At 54.2% G+C, this 13185-nt stretch overlaps 1 protein-coding gene across 1 annotated transcript in view; it reads right to left on the bottom strand.

Moving 5' to 3' along the window:
- Positions 1-1458, bottom strand: part of MYRF (myelin regulatory factor) — a 31858-nt gene extending 30400 nt beyond the window's left edge. The window contains exon 1 of the mRNA XM_080346279.1: positions 1251-1458. Coding sequence (XP_080202405.1) covers positions 1251-1290 — 40 coding nt within the window. The 5' untranslated portion in view covers positions 1291-1458. The remainder of the gene's footprint in view (positions 1-1250) is intronic.
- Positions 1459-13185: the final 11727 nt, after the last annotated feature.

The following is a 13185-nucleotide window of genomic DNA, read 5'->3' as shown; positions in this document are numbered from 1 at the left end:
CATCTCGTCTCCTCCATGGAGAAGCCATGGACGTCCCCGTCCTGTCTCCCGCACTGCTGCTCCTCCTCCCCTCTCCTGTTCTGGGGAAGCTGGGCTGGGTTTTGTTGACAGAAAGCGCTTTCTTTATCTGTCTCTCTCAAGTGGGAGTCTGCAGCCTTCTGGGGTCGGTGCCAGCCCTCGGTGCCAAAGACACTGCCAAGAAAAGTGGAGGAGAAAACCCAGCTCCCCCCAGCTCCCCCAGCTCCGATAACGAAGCCGGCTCTTCCTGAAAGGGAAAAAAGCACCACGACGACGTGTCCCTTGTCCAGGAGAAGACGCTGACCCCCGCTCCCCTGCAGACCACGGCCCAGGGAAAGGTCAAGCACTGAACCGCAAAAAAACCCCAAATGGGGGATTTCAGCCCAGCCCGGGGCCGATTGCGGCTCTCCCCTCTGCAAATCCCTTTCATACCAAGGGAAGCAAATCGTCAGACATAAATCCAGCCAGGAATTCTGCCAAACGGACGGGGGGAGTGTGTGTGTATGTGTGCACAGGGGGGATCTCTCCCTTAGTAACGCTGGAGAAAGGGGAAAAAACCCGGGTAGCGTTTCCCGTGCGAGATTCCTAACCCTTTGTGCACCACACAGAGCCTGGGGACCTGGGGACAAAGGCAAACAACGCACTGCGGTGAGAAGAGGACAGGGCAGGCAGGGCCGGCGAGGTCCCCAGTTGTGCCAGCACCTTCTTATAGAATCATTTTGGGTGGAAAAGACCATCAAGATCGTCAAGTCCAACCATTAACCCAACCCTGGCACTAACCCATGTCCCTGAGAACATCACGTATGCAGGTGCAGACCCCAGGTCAGCACAGGGGGGTACCACTGGGACAGCCACATCTTCTCCTGAAGCTGCAGTGATGTGGTAGCGACCACAGCGTTGTCCAGCTTGGAGTTAGGGTTGACTGGAAGAGCTCCCATGGGTGCTGGTGTCCCTCGCTCATCCCCCTGCCATAGCCTGCTCCCGACACTTCACCATTGCTCTACAAGAAGCCACTCCTTGGCCACCGTCACCCTCAACATCAGCCAAAACCCTTCTGCTGGGGGTGAGGACCCCTTGCTCCTGGCCAAAGAGTCCACACAATAAATCACACAACATCTTTGGCAAACACCCACCGCAAAGACGATCAGAAAACTCATCTTCATCTCAAGTTCTGGGGTTGGGACCCAGGTTCAAAGAAGAAAAAAAGAAAACAAAAAAAAAAGGCACTTTACCAATTTTGCTGCCTTTCCACAAACTACTGAGCCTGGCCATAAAAGATCTCAAGATGTCTCTGGGGTCTCAAGATGTCGGACCCCACTGGGTTTCCCTCACAGCTCCAGTCTCCCGCAGCTTCTCCACTGCAGAAGAGGAGCCCAGGACCTCTCCAGAAACGCCCTCAAATCCAGCGGTGTGCTGTCATTTCCTATTTCTTTGCTACCTCGTCTTAAAAGGCACCTTCAGGAGCCCTCGGCTGAGACCTGGGGGGAGATAAGCGCCGTGACGTGAGAGCCGCATCAGCTGCCGGGGGCTGAGACACGATAACAGCTGCATGTGTGCCCGCTAAAAACCAAAACACTTTCCTTTGCTTGAGGACAGAGGAACCTGCAGCAACTACAACAAACCGGGGTGTCAGGGCTGCACGAGGAACGTCCCACCGCCTGCAGCTCTTACCAAAAGCCAGCTTAGGTGATTAATTAAAAAGCTAATACTTCTCCATAGAGTCACGAGCTCCTAACGACACTAACAAGGCGCCCTCCCCCTCCAAAGGGGGATTAGGAGGGAGCAGGACGGCACCGAGGAGGGACCCTAGGGAGCTGGACGTTCGTACAGCTCTGAATGAGATGGGTTCCCAGCAAAAGAGAAATGGAGGAGCTCGGGGAAGCTGCTGCTCTTTCACAGCTCCTTCAGTTGGTGCTGCTGCAAAAAAGCCCTGAACTCATCAGGTCCCCATGTCCCATCCTCCTCTCGGCCCCCGTGTCGCCACCCACACCGTGTCACCCCTCCACCTGCTCCACGTTCCAAGCCCTCCCGCACAAACGGCTCGAGGAGATCCCCCAAAAAGTGAACTTTGCCCGAAGAACGAGATGTTAAACCCTTGGCACCCTCCTCGTGAGCAGAGCTAGGTGAGCGGAGGCCCCCGTACGTGTGAGAATGTCAGGAATCCCAATGTTTGGACTGGTTTTCTCTGCCTTCCCCAAACCTCCCAACACTGTCGACATCCAAACGGGGATGTTTCCCGTGCCGCCGTCTCCTCCCTGCCCCAGCTCCACCAGCCTGTCCCTCCTGGGGACATCCTATGGACACCCTCTTGGCTGGGGAACCTGCTCCCCGTCCTGTTTTTAGGTGCTCTGGCACATCCCACTACCCAGAGATGGGCACGTGGCTCTCAAAGAGTTAACAGCATCCAGCCCCCGCGGGTCGTCATATTTACAGGTCTGAGAGATTAAACCCAGAATTTACCTCGAGTGATAGGCTGATAAGTTTATGGTATTTCTATTTATAACAGTCCCTCCCCCCCCAACTATTCTTGCTCTGTTGCTTGTCTTCTAATCACCCCTAATCCTGCCTGGGTCACCCGGGGGTGGGAGGAAGGGAGCGAGCTGGAGAACTTCATCCCGGGCTCTGCTAACGAGATCCAGATGTGGGAACCTGGAGATGACAATGAGGTCAACCATCTTCAGGGGCTGGGGAACATCAGCGAGGGGTGGGGGGACACCAGGGACCAGGAGGAGGAGAAGCAGCTGTGCCAAGCCTGGAGCATCCCTGTGGCACTGAAGCCACATACCAAGGAGGTGAATCTTTTTTCAGGGGGGTTTGCAGACCTGAATTACAAACAAAGCCCCATTAAGACAAAGGAAAAGCTGTAGACCCTGCCTGCCACACGTCTGCATCCCAAAACAGGTATAAGAGATGTCTCCACCACGGGCTGCTCCGAAAGTCTGGTTGTTTCTCCAAAAAACGCGCCAGAAGTGCAGCAGATGTTTAGTGCTGTCCCACATTCACTTCAGACAGGACAAGGAGAGCTCCAGCAGCACTGCGGTGGCCAAATCTCCATCCCCGCTGCCAGCACAGCACGGATGGGGACAAGCATCTGGAATCCCAGGGATTTCGCAGAGTTACAGAATCATTTTGGGTGGAAAAGCCCTTCAAGATCAGAGTCCAACCATAACCCACCCCTGTCCCTGCCCCATGTCCTGAGAACCTCATGTCCGTCTGTCCAACCCTCCAGGGACGGTGACTCCAGCATTGCCCTGGGCAGCCTGTTCCAATGCCCCACAGCCCTTTGGGGAAGAAATTGTTCCCCAGATCCAACCCACAGGGAGCTTCGGGCAGTGCTGGGAGCACAGCGCAGCCAGGAGAGGGAGCAGCCTGCGGGAAGGTGCCACCGGCCCTTTGCTGTGAAGTCCTTGACCTCCAGAAGGGCCGTGTCCACCGCTCTGCTGCCGGCAAACCTTGCCCTGGAGCCCAGTGTGAAGGCAGACGCCCGCTCACGTCCCCGGCAGGTCCGGGAGCCGTCAGACACGGCACAACGGAGAGAAAGGCTCGTGGATGCGGTGCTGGTGGCTGCAGCATCCTGGAGAGCCCACAGCTTTTGGGACGGTCCTTCAGCTCATCGCTGCAACCACCTGCCTCAGGATCTTCACTTGGTGCCCTCCTCACATGAAGCACATTAGGGCAGGGTGCTTATGGGGAAACTGAGGCACGGAGCACCCCTGCGACAAAACCACAGGTAATAACAAAATATCCCAAGGGTCCGTGGAACAGGAGACCCCAGAAGCTCCCGGGTGACGGTCCCACACGTCAGGGTGTGGCGTCCCCTCTCCCAGCAGCTCTTGAGGATGCGCTGGAGCGCGTTCTCGTGGCTGAGTGCACGGGGTTGTGCAACCGCGCTGCCGCATCGGCACATTCCCCGGGGCCTGGCGCTGCTCAGCACCCTCTGCTGCGTCCTCCCCTGTTTATCCTCCTGGCCCGGCGGATTGGCTGCCGGCACGAGGAATCTGCGCCACGGCTCGCTAACCAAACACCGGCTAAGCCCCGGGAGCTGCGGGGTCAGCGCTCGGCTCCAGACCCGCTTCTCCAAGCAGGAGCTCTCCCAGAAAGCAGATTTCATGGGTAAAAATCATTCATCACAGCTCCAGGAATCATGAGAAGGGGAGCAGGGACAGCACTGACTTCATCCTGTTCCCACCAGACAAGTCCCTCGTCCCTTGTTCCAGGTCTTGCAGCTGCTCCCCAGCTGTGAAAGAAGCTTCCCTAGAAGCTGATCCGCAAGGGACAAACCATCCCTTAACCTCAGAAGTACTAATGGTTATTCTGGAAATAATCTCCCTCCAAAGGCCATAGGACAATTCCTTGCTACTTACAAACAACACCGGGGGCTGCAAATGAAAGGTGATGGAGCGAGACACGACAAGACCCTGTTGCTGCCCAGACCCCGTCTGCCAGCCAGGGAGAGCCAGCTCCCTGCCTAAGGGACAGCGGGACAATGTCCCCACGGCTCCTGGGCTGCCCAGAGGGTACGAAGGGCTGGAAACTCTGGTGACCCTGCAGCCCCTGCCTCCCCCCAGATACCAGCGCAGCATTCCTCCTTAATTAACGCTCTTTATTACCTGACTGTAACGATAACCAGTCACTCCTGGCAGAAGTGGCTCCTGTAACCCGAGTGGGACGCCAAAGCCAGATCACTCCCCCGTCTCCCCCAAAGTGCTTTTGAGACCACCCCTGAGCTCCACCGGCTGGTTACTCGCTCCGAAACACCGTGGTGTTAGGACACCCTTCTCCTGCGCGCACGCAAACACGGCACGTTCCCCCTCCCGTCACCCAAGGCAGGACTGTCCCAGCCAACACAGAGGTACAGCCACCACCCCGCCTCCCATCCTGGGGACGTGCCCATGGCAGCCCATGGCCAAGGACAGTTGTGCCCCTCCAGAGCAATGGGGCAGCCCCTGCATCCCCTGTCCAGCACCTGCATTCCCCGTTCAGCTCCCGCATCCCCATTCAGCTCCTGCATCCCTGTTCAGCTCCCGCATCCCCCGTTCAGCTCCCACATTCCTGTTCAGCTCCCGCATCCCTGTTCATCTCCCACATCCCTGTTCAGCTCCCGCATCCCTGTTCAGCTCCCGCATCCCTGTTCAGCTCCCGCATCCCCGTTCAGCTCCCACATTCCTGTTCAGCTCCCGCATCTCCTGTTCATGCTGGAGCAGAAAACCCAAGACCTAAAGTCACCCCAGAAACACGGTCAAGGCCAAGCTCTGGGAACCTGTGGCACAAGTTCCTGGGGAAAACACCAAACCCAGGACTAAGGCGATGGGGGTTCATGAGAAGTTGGGCATTACCCAGAACATGTGGGCTCCAAAGAGCTTAATTTGCGTGTCATGTATTTGAAATAACGAATGAAGCAATTAAGACGGGCTTTGAACACAGACACTCACACACATTCCCCACAACACCTTCCCCAGGGCTGTACCCAGCCCGCCTGTACCTGTCCCCCCATCCCTGGCAGCTCTCGGGGAGCTCCCAGGTGACACCCCGGCTCCCACGTTCACCCCACCACAAACCTCTCGCTGCCGAGAGGGGAAACCATCCCACACCAGCTCGGGTGGGAGGCAGAGAACAGCATGCATTGGGAATGGAGATACAGGATGGGTGGGATTCAGCCAACACCCCACATTTACCATAGCGAGTAAAAAGCGTTACGGGATCTCCAGTGGCCAGGAAGACCCTGGAGCAACAACCTGAACAAAGAACCAGTGCCAGCAGTAAAACACTCAGAGTAATGAACTGCAGCGGTACAACCAAACCATCACCAGAGTCCACAGCCCGTCCCCAGCAGCATCTCCATGTCCCCTGGAAAGCTCCTGCTGCTCTCACACAGGCCCACAACTCCTGAACTAACACGCACAGAAGAATATGTCTGACAAAAGCACCTTTGGATAAGCTGGGATGCATCTGTAAACCATTCAAGGTGCCCACAGCAACCCTTGCTCCCATAGCTGGTGCATGGTGCTGCTACTCCTGACATATGAGCAAGAAGGGGCTATGAGCCGGTGCATAGACCCCTTGTAGGTATATATAGAGAGATAACGCCTTCTCTCCACCTCCTAGGGCTCAAGGAGGACGGGGTGCGTGGTGAAAGCCATCCCGAGAGGAAACCATCCCGTGGGCCACGGCAGGACATGGGCACGTCCCTCCGGCAGCCCCGCAGGACAAGGCGGGTGGATCCACGCAGAAGGGATGACTGAGCCCATCCTCCCTCCCACACCTTCCCAAACCCTCCTCTTGCTTCTCCCTCCTTCCTGCTCCCCTCATCCCTTCCCTCCCCGACACATTATCCCTCCGGACCCTCCTGGATCCCTTTCTCCTTTCGGCTCCTCCACCCGTGTCCTGGCCTCTCCTCCGCCCTTGCCAGCTGTGAACCTTGGCGTGGATGGAGCCATTGTCCTCCGGGCACGGGGGCCGAGGAGGAGGAGGGGAAGGTGTGAGAGGGGACACAGTGGAACGTTTGTGTGTGTCCCCGCAGCCTGTCAATGCCCCGCTTGTCCATTCATGCCCGAAAGATGGCCGGAACAGCAGCACCCACACAAGCGTCGCCATTTGGTGGGGCGCAAGGTTCGCCCCATTTGTTTGGAGCCCGCAGAGGCCGAAGACGCCGCTGTTATCTCCCATCTCTCTGCTGAGGGTGTTGATGGGCTGGTAGAGGGGACAACAGGATCAGAGAAGGTCACTTCATCGGGTGACAGGGAGGGAGTGCTGCCTTGTGCGGCTCTGCCACCCTCACACCTCCATTCCCCATCTCGGGAGGAAAACAGGAACGCGGAGAGAGTTTTCCGTGCAACCATCAGACCCCTTCTGCTGATGTTCATACACGCTGGTGGCAGAACAAACCACGTCCCCAGCTCCTCTGGCCGTGCCCTAAATGGGATCCCCGCACAGCGGCCACCCCGCTCCACCTGGCTTTAGTTGAACTGGAGAGTACAGGAGAAGCCACAGGTCAACGCTTCTGCTCTCTGCAGCACGCTGACTTCACCCAGATTGCACAGGAGCGATCTGTTTCTATAGGGTCACACCTATGCGCACGAGCTCACCGCTGTGGTGGTTAAAGCCCAGGTCGTTCATCCCCAGCTCGCTCCTTGGGCTCTGTCCTGGGTAGCTGAGGCTTTTGTCGCTTCTACCTGGGGGGACGATGCTGCAGCTCTTTTCCCTCTCAGGGTAAACTCTCCTCAGTGTGATTTACCACCAGGGTGCATCAGCAATATAAGGAAAAAATACTAATATTTATTACCAGCTATGTACTGGCATTGAGCAGAGACTATGATCCCGCTGCCCACAGCTTCGCTGTGCTCGGTGGAGACCAGGAGACGCAATAAACCCTTGGAGAGGCTGATGGCAGAGCAATGTCACTCATGTCACAGGAAGCCCAGGGACACTGACCGCCCTGCAGGGCCACCAGGCTCCTGGAACAGCTCTTGGGAAACCTGGAGATCCAGGAGGCCACTTTCAGCCTGATTCTGACGACGTACGCACCACAAACACGGGGAACTGGGGACTTGAAGCTGCGCTGCTTCTCCTGGAAACCCCCCGGCACAAAACAATCCCTCAGCAGGAAGATTAATAATCAAACAGCAAGAGAATACAAGCCCACAGGCAGCCAAGCATCGCCTGGAACACCACGTCCAGATCGGGCGTCTCGTTCCTCCCTTTAACCAGGAGGCAACAAGGTCTCTGCTGTCCGCTCTGGCCAAGCTCCAGAGCGGGGCGAGCGCGAGGGCAGAGCGATTTATCGCGATGGGACGCCTGCCCGGGATCGGGGAAGGGCCAGCGCTGCTTTTGTGCAGCCAGCAGCGATGTTTCACAAGCAGGAGCGTCAGGCCGTCGGGCTCTACCTTCTCACACGTGCGACCACGTGGCGCTTGTTTTTCAGCGCTACGTTTGCTCCAGAATGGACTCCTGCAAAAATCAAGAGGGGCAGCAAGAGCTGCTTCCACCGCTGGGTTTCCTCCGCCATCGTCTGCCTCTGCTGCACGTGCGGGACAAACCTCCTGGGACCCCGTGTCACCTCCTGGGATCTGAGAGCAGAACAACATCACCAAGTGCAGTTGGCCAGCCGGGCACACAGCTATGGCACACACCATTTCTCTCCAATTTCATCCTTTTTAAGACAATGCCAAGCATTATATTCCCCAAACCATGCAGACCACAGGATTTTCCTCAGGGTAAGCCCCCAAACCCAGAGTTCCGATCTGCAGAGGACGCATCCTTTGCACAGATGCAATTCTGAGTTAGGCTGCAGCTGATTAATTGATCTCCCAAGGGAGGGGCCAGAATAATTCCCAGCCTTCAGTTCCTCATCTAAGTTTGCATGACATATCTCCACACCCTTACCTAGCTGGTAAAGAGCCCTCTGCTCCAAGAAACCTGCTTTTAACAAGGTGCTTTTGGACTAGCTCAGTCACCTTCTTCACACTTTGCCTTTTCCTGAGTTAAGCTAAACTAAGCTTCTCTCACCAGCCACAATAAACAGCAAGTAAAGACGCAATTAAAATAATTATTAAAAAAAAAATCCTTAGGGATTACTACCATGCCGACTATTTCCTATAAGCTTTCATACTGAAACTGACGTTTGCTTTTTTGAAAAGAAACATGTTGTTTGCATTTTCGCACTAACTGTGAGCTGTCTCCTGCACCAGCACATAGTTCCCGCACCAGGGCTTTAGCAAACAGCCGGTAGACAACACAAATCGGATCCCGAATGTGCCACTTGGATCCCATCCACCCCGCTGGGTGTTCTGGGTCTCACTTCAAAGCAGCGCCATGTCCGGAGCGGCACGAACCCTGGGGAAGGCGCCCGGCTCGAGGATGCTGCGTGGGGAGGAGAGGAGGAGGAGGTCACTGGGGCTCGGGGAGGAGGAAGGCACCGACCGCACACGTTCCCGCTGGCGGAACGGCTCCTCGGGCTCTCGACACGCAGAACAGAGTCATCTCCACGTATTAGACAGGCAGAGGCAAATCCTAGGACTAAAACAAGGGCGAGGTGTGCCCAGTGTGAGATAAACCGCACGGCGGCACCGCCCGAGCTGCGAGCGCAGAAGCACGAGGGATGGATGACGATGGGTAAGATCTTCACAGAACCCCAGAATGTCAGGGGCTGAAGGGCCCTGGAAAGCTCATCCAGTGCAATCCCCCCATGGAGCAGGAACACCCAGATGAGGTTACACAGGAAGGTGTCCAGGCGGGTTGGAATGTCTGCAGAGAAGGAGACTCCACAACTCCCCTGGGCAGCCTGGGCCAGGCTCTGCCACCCTCACCAGGAACAAGTTTCTCCTCAAATTTAAGTGGAACCTCCTGTGTTCCAGTTTGAACCCATTACCCCTTGTCCTACCATTGGTTGTCACTGAGAAGAGCCTGGCTCCATCCTCCTGACACTCACCCTTTAGATATCTGTAAACAAATAAGATTTGCAAACAAAAACATCTTAATATCTTCTCACCAAGGGCTGAGCGCAGAAGAGACATGAGGAAGGTCAGGGACCTGCGAACTAAAGCCAGAGCCTTCTCCTGGGACCTGGCGGATCTCCGGGAGCCATAAAATGTCCTGAGTTGGAAGGGACCCACAAGGACCACAAGTCCAACTCCTGTCCCTGCACAGGACAACCCCAAAACTCACACCATGTGTCTGAGGGTGTTGTCCAAACACTCCTTGAACAGTGTCAGGCTCCTCTCTGGGGACCCTGTTCCAGTGTCCAGCACCCTCTGGGTGAAGAACCTTCTGATGTCCAACCTGAGCCTCCCCGGCACATCCTCCTGAGATCACACGCTGCTGCTGCTGCTGCTGTTTGAAGGCACCTGCTGGGCAGAGCCATGTGTAGGTCCCGGGCGAACAAATCTGTCCCGCTGCCAGCCTGGACTGCGACAAAGAGCCGAGTTGTGAGTGAGGAGGCGAGGAAATTACACAAATTGGATGAGTCATTAGATCAACAGACTAAAAGACCTCTTAGAGCCTTCTGTCCAGGCCAGAACAAGGTCATTCATCCCCAGCTCGCTCCTTGGGCTCTGTCTTGTGTGGCTGGGGCTTTTGTTGCTTCTATTTGGGGGACGATGCTGCAGCCCCACACTCCTCCAAGCCCGACCTAAACGCTCTCTTTCTTATCCCCGCTCACGGCCAGTGTCCCTGGCGATAACACAGCACCAGGATTTCCCAGCTGGGCCATTCAGCATCTTCTAACCACAACCAGCTCCTCCAGCCCTGATCACCATCAGCCTGACATTACCTGTCCCCTGTGACTGTCCCCAAGCTATCACTTCCCATCACCTCCCCAACATCTCTCTCGCTTCCCTTTGAATCTCTGTTTGGAATTATTTTCCTTCAGATGCACCTTCTTTTGCTTTCCCCAAAAACAAGGGCCATGGCTCTGGCCGGGCTGAACCCAGCACTGCAGAAATAAAGCAGAAAATCCAACCTTCCTGGAAAAATCCACTTTATCATCTTTTTCACTCAACACTTGTGGTACCAGCAGCATCTTTAGATTGATAAATACAAGGGGTCTCAACACACCCCGAGCTCTGCTGGGCTGGACGTCAATCCAAATATCAGCCTTGAATTTCTCCCCTGGATGTTACTAAAAGCCAAACAACATGGTGATTAGAAACTGCACCTGCATGGAACCGAGAGGGAAAACCTGGGAGAGACCAAACACCAGCAGAGCTGAAATCCAGCTGTTGATGTCGAGACAGCAAAGAGCAGAGGGGCTTCCAGCACAGACCCTGGCCAAAGTCATTCAGCATCTCCTATTGCTGTTCTCCATTGGCAAAGCTTGAAGGGGGCACATGGATTGGTGGGATGGCAAATAAAGGAAAAAAAACCACATTCATTCTTACAGAGCATCTTGAATCGCTTGGTAAGTGGCAGCAATCGCTCTGCTGCCTCATGACAGAGCACAAGGGCATGGAAATATCGGAGAGACTTTGGAAAAGGTTGAAACAACACCGGTGGGGATGCATAAGAAGCTTTACAGAAGTCCCAACACAACCCAAGGCAGCAGACGGCGTCTCCACAGCTACGAGAAGCTCAGGGAGGAAAAATCAAAGTTTCTCAGCACAGAAAACCACTCACTGTTCAACTGCCCTTCAACTTCTCTGCATCATTATGGACAAAGGTTTTGGAGGTAACTCAGTGATTGGAGTTGACCTCTTGGGCTGTTCTCCATAGGGTTGGAGTTGACTTCCTGGGTCATTCTCCATAGGGTTGGAGTTGACCTCTTGAGCTACTCTCCATAGGGTTGGAGTTGACCTCTCCATAGGGCTGAAGTTGACCTCCCGGGTTATTCTCCATAGGGTTGGAGTTGACCTCTTGGGCCGTTCTCCATAGGGTTGGAGTTGATCTCCTGAGTTATTCTCCACAGGGCTGGAGTTGACCTCCTGGGTCACTCTCAGAAAAGAGCACACAGAACTGAAGCTCTGCTAGAAGAACTAGATGATCTTTAAAGTACCTTCCAACCCAAACCATTCTATGATTCTATTAAGAAGTTGCCACGCACAACACCAAACTTTCTTTTTGAGAGACCTATATTGAGACCAGCAAGTGAGACCATGTGCTGATCGACCTGTATGATGTGCTCTCCTTGGAAATTCAGAAACAAAGGTTCTGTCAGTCTGCTCTAACTCTCTTTGACTACTCCAGTCACTCTGAGAAGTTCTCAGCCCATGCAGGTTCTCGGAGCTGAGCCGAGGACAAAGACTGACCAGTTCTCTCCCAGTTCAACAGGACACATTCTTTCCTTTAAAAGCCCCAAACCTGGACGTCTTTGCTTGGTTGCGGTTTTGTTGGTTGGGTTTTTTTGTACAAATGAAACACAAACACAAAACCACATGAAGCTCCACAGTTCTCCTGGCAAAGCTAGAATGTTAACTTCAATCTCATCAATAAATTCTCTGTGGCAGTAAAATAAAACACCAAACCTGTTATTCCTCCACGGTTTCTGCATTGCTCAGAGCTGTTATATGGGTCGGGTGAGAAGATCCAATAGTTCCTTCTAACCTGAAGCTCAGTTAAGCGTCTTTATTTTAAGAAAGGATATTTTCAAAGCAGGGTAAACCAGGTGTCCTGTTGCCAGTCCCAAGAGGTTCGGAGCTCAGACCTGCAGTGAGGACAAACGTCTTAACAACATGAGACCTCCCCACTGTTCATGGACACAAAGCCTCTGGATTCACTGAGCGCTATAATGTTTGTAAAACAGCAAAAATAACCCCACTTAATACACCTCTCTTGCATTGACAAAACCCTTAACCAACAAAACCCACCTTGACCCATTTAAACAACAGGTTGGTCAAAGCACCAACAGGTACACAAGACTTGGTGTCTAGCTCTGCAAAACCAGAGAACTCCACAAGTGTCCTTAAGGCTGGAACTATCCCCAGGGAGCACCCTGAACTCCCGCAACTCCTCAGCCTCCTAAAGCTTCTCCCCTTCTCACTCGCTAACACGGACCGTTCACCAGCTGACCAACTCGCATCTTAAAACATGAACCAAGGACACATCAGACCAACTTTCTCCATCCCATTCTCACCATCTAGTTCTCAAAGCTCCCTCTCAGTGGGGTTTGGTTTCCAAAACTGCAGAGAAAAGGGTTTAAACAAACAAAAAACCCAGTAAATCCCACTACTTGTCTCCTTCAGAGAGCGTTCAGCCTGCACATGATGTTCTCCTGACAAGGAATTGCTTCCAACTTCTCTCTCTGGGCTGTGAAACCCATCCCCAGGCTGCAAGGTCCCCATGTTGTGGTTCCTTGTGTCCCTTCAGCCCTCCAACGCCAATGAGATGAGTGTTGAAACATCAGTTATCACTACACGTTCTACTACGCTGTGTGTGACAACTCTTCACCATCCACCTCTCCATTCCAACCCCCCTTTCCAAGGACTGAATTAAAACAGAAGGGGGGAAGATGGACAGAAGTTCTCCTACTCCCCTCCCAGTACTTCTCATTGACCCAAGACTTTCATTTGGATGGGACCTCATCAGAAAACAAAACCAAGTTTCTGTTCTTACAAGGAGCAGAACGTTGATTATACAGCGTGTTTCACAAAGATGGACCCGATTTCCAAGCAGTGTAAAGCGACATTGGGTCCATCGTTGGGAAACACCCTGTTTTATCAGCAAGCAGCCAACTATGAA

This window comes from Nesoenas mayeri (assembly GCF_963082525.1).
Source record: "Nesoenas mayeri genome assembly, chromosome: 5".
Classification (NCBI taxonomy): Eukaryota; Metazoa; Chordata; class Aves; order Columbiformes; family Columbidae; genus Nesoenas; species Nesoenas mayeri.
This window is presented reverse-complemented; position numbering and strand designations above follow the sequence as displayed.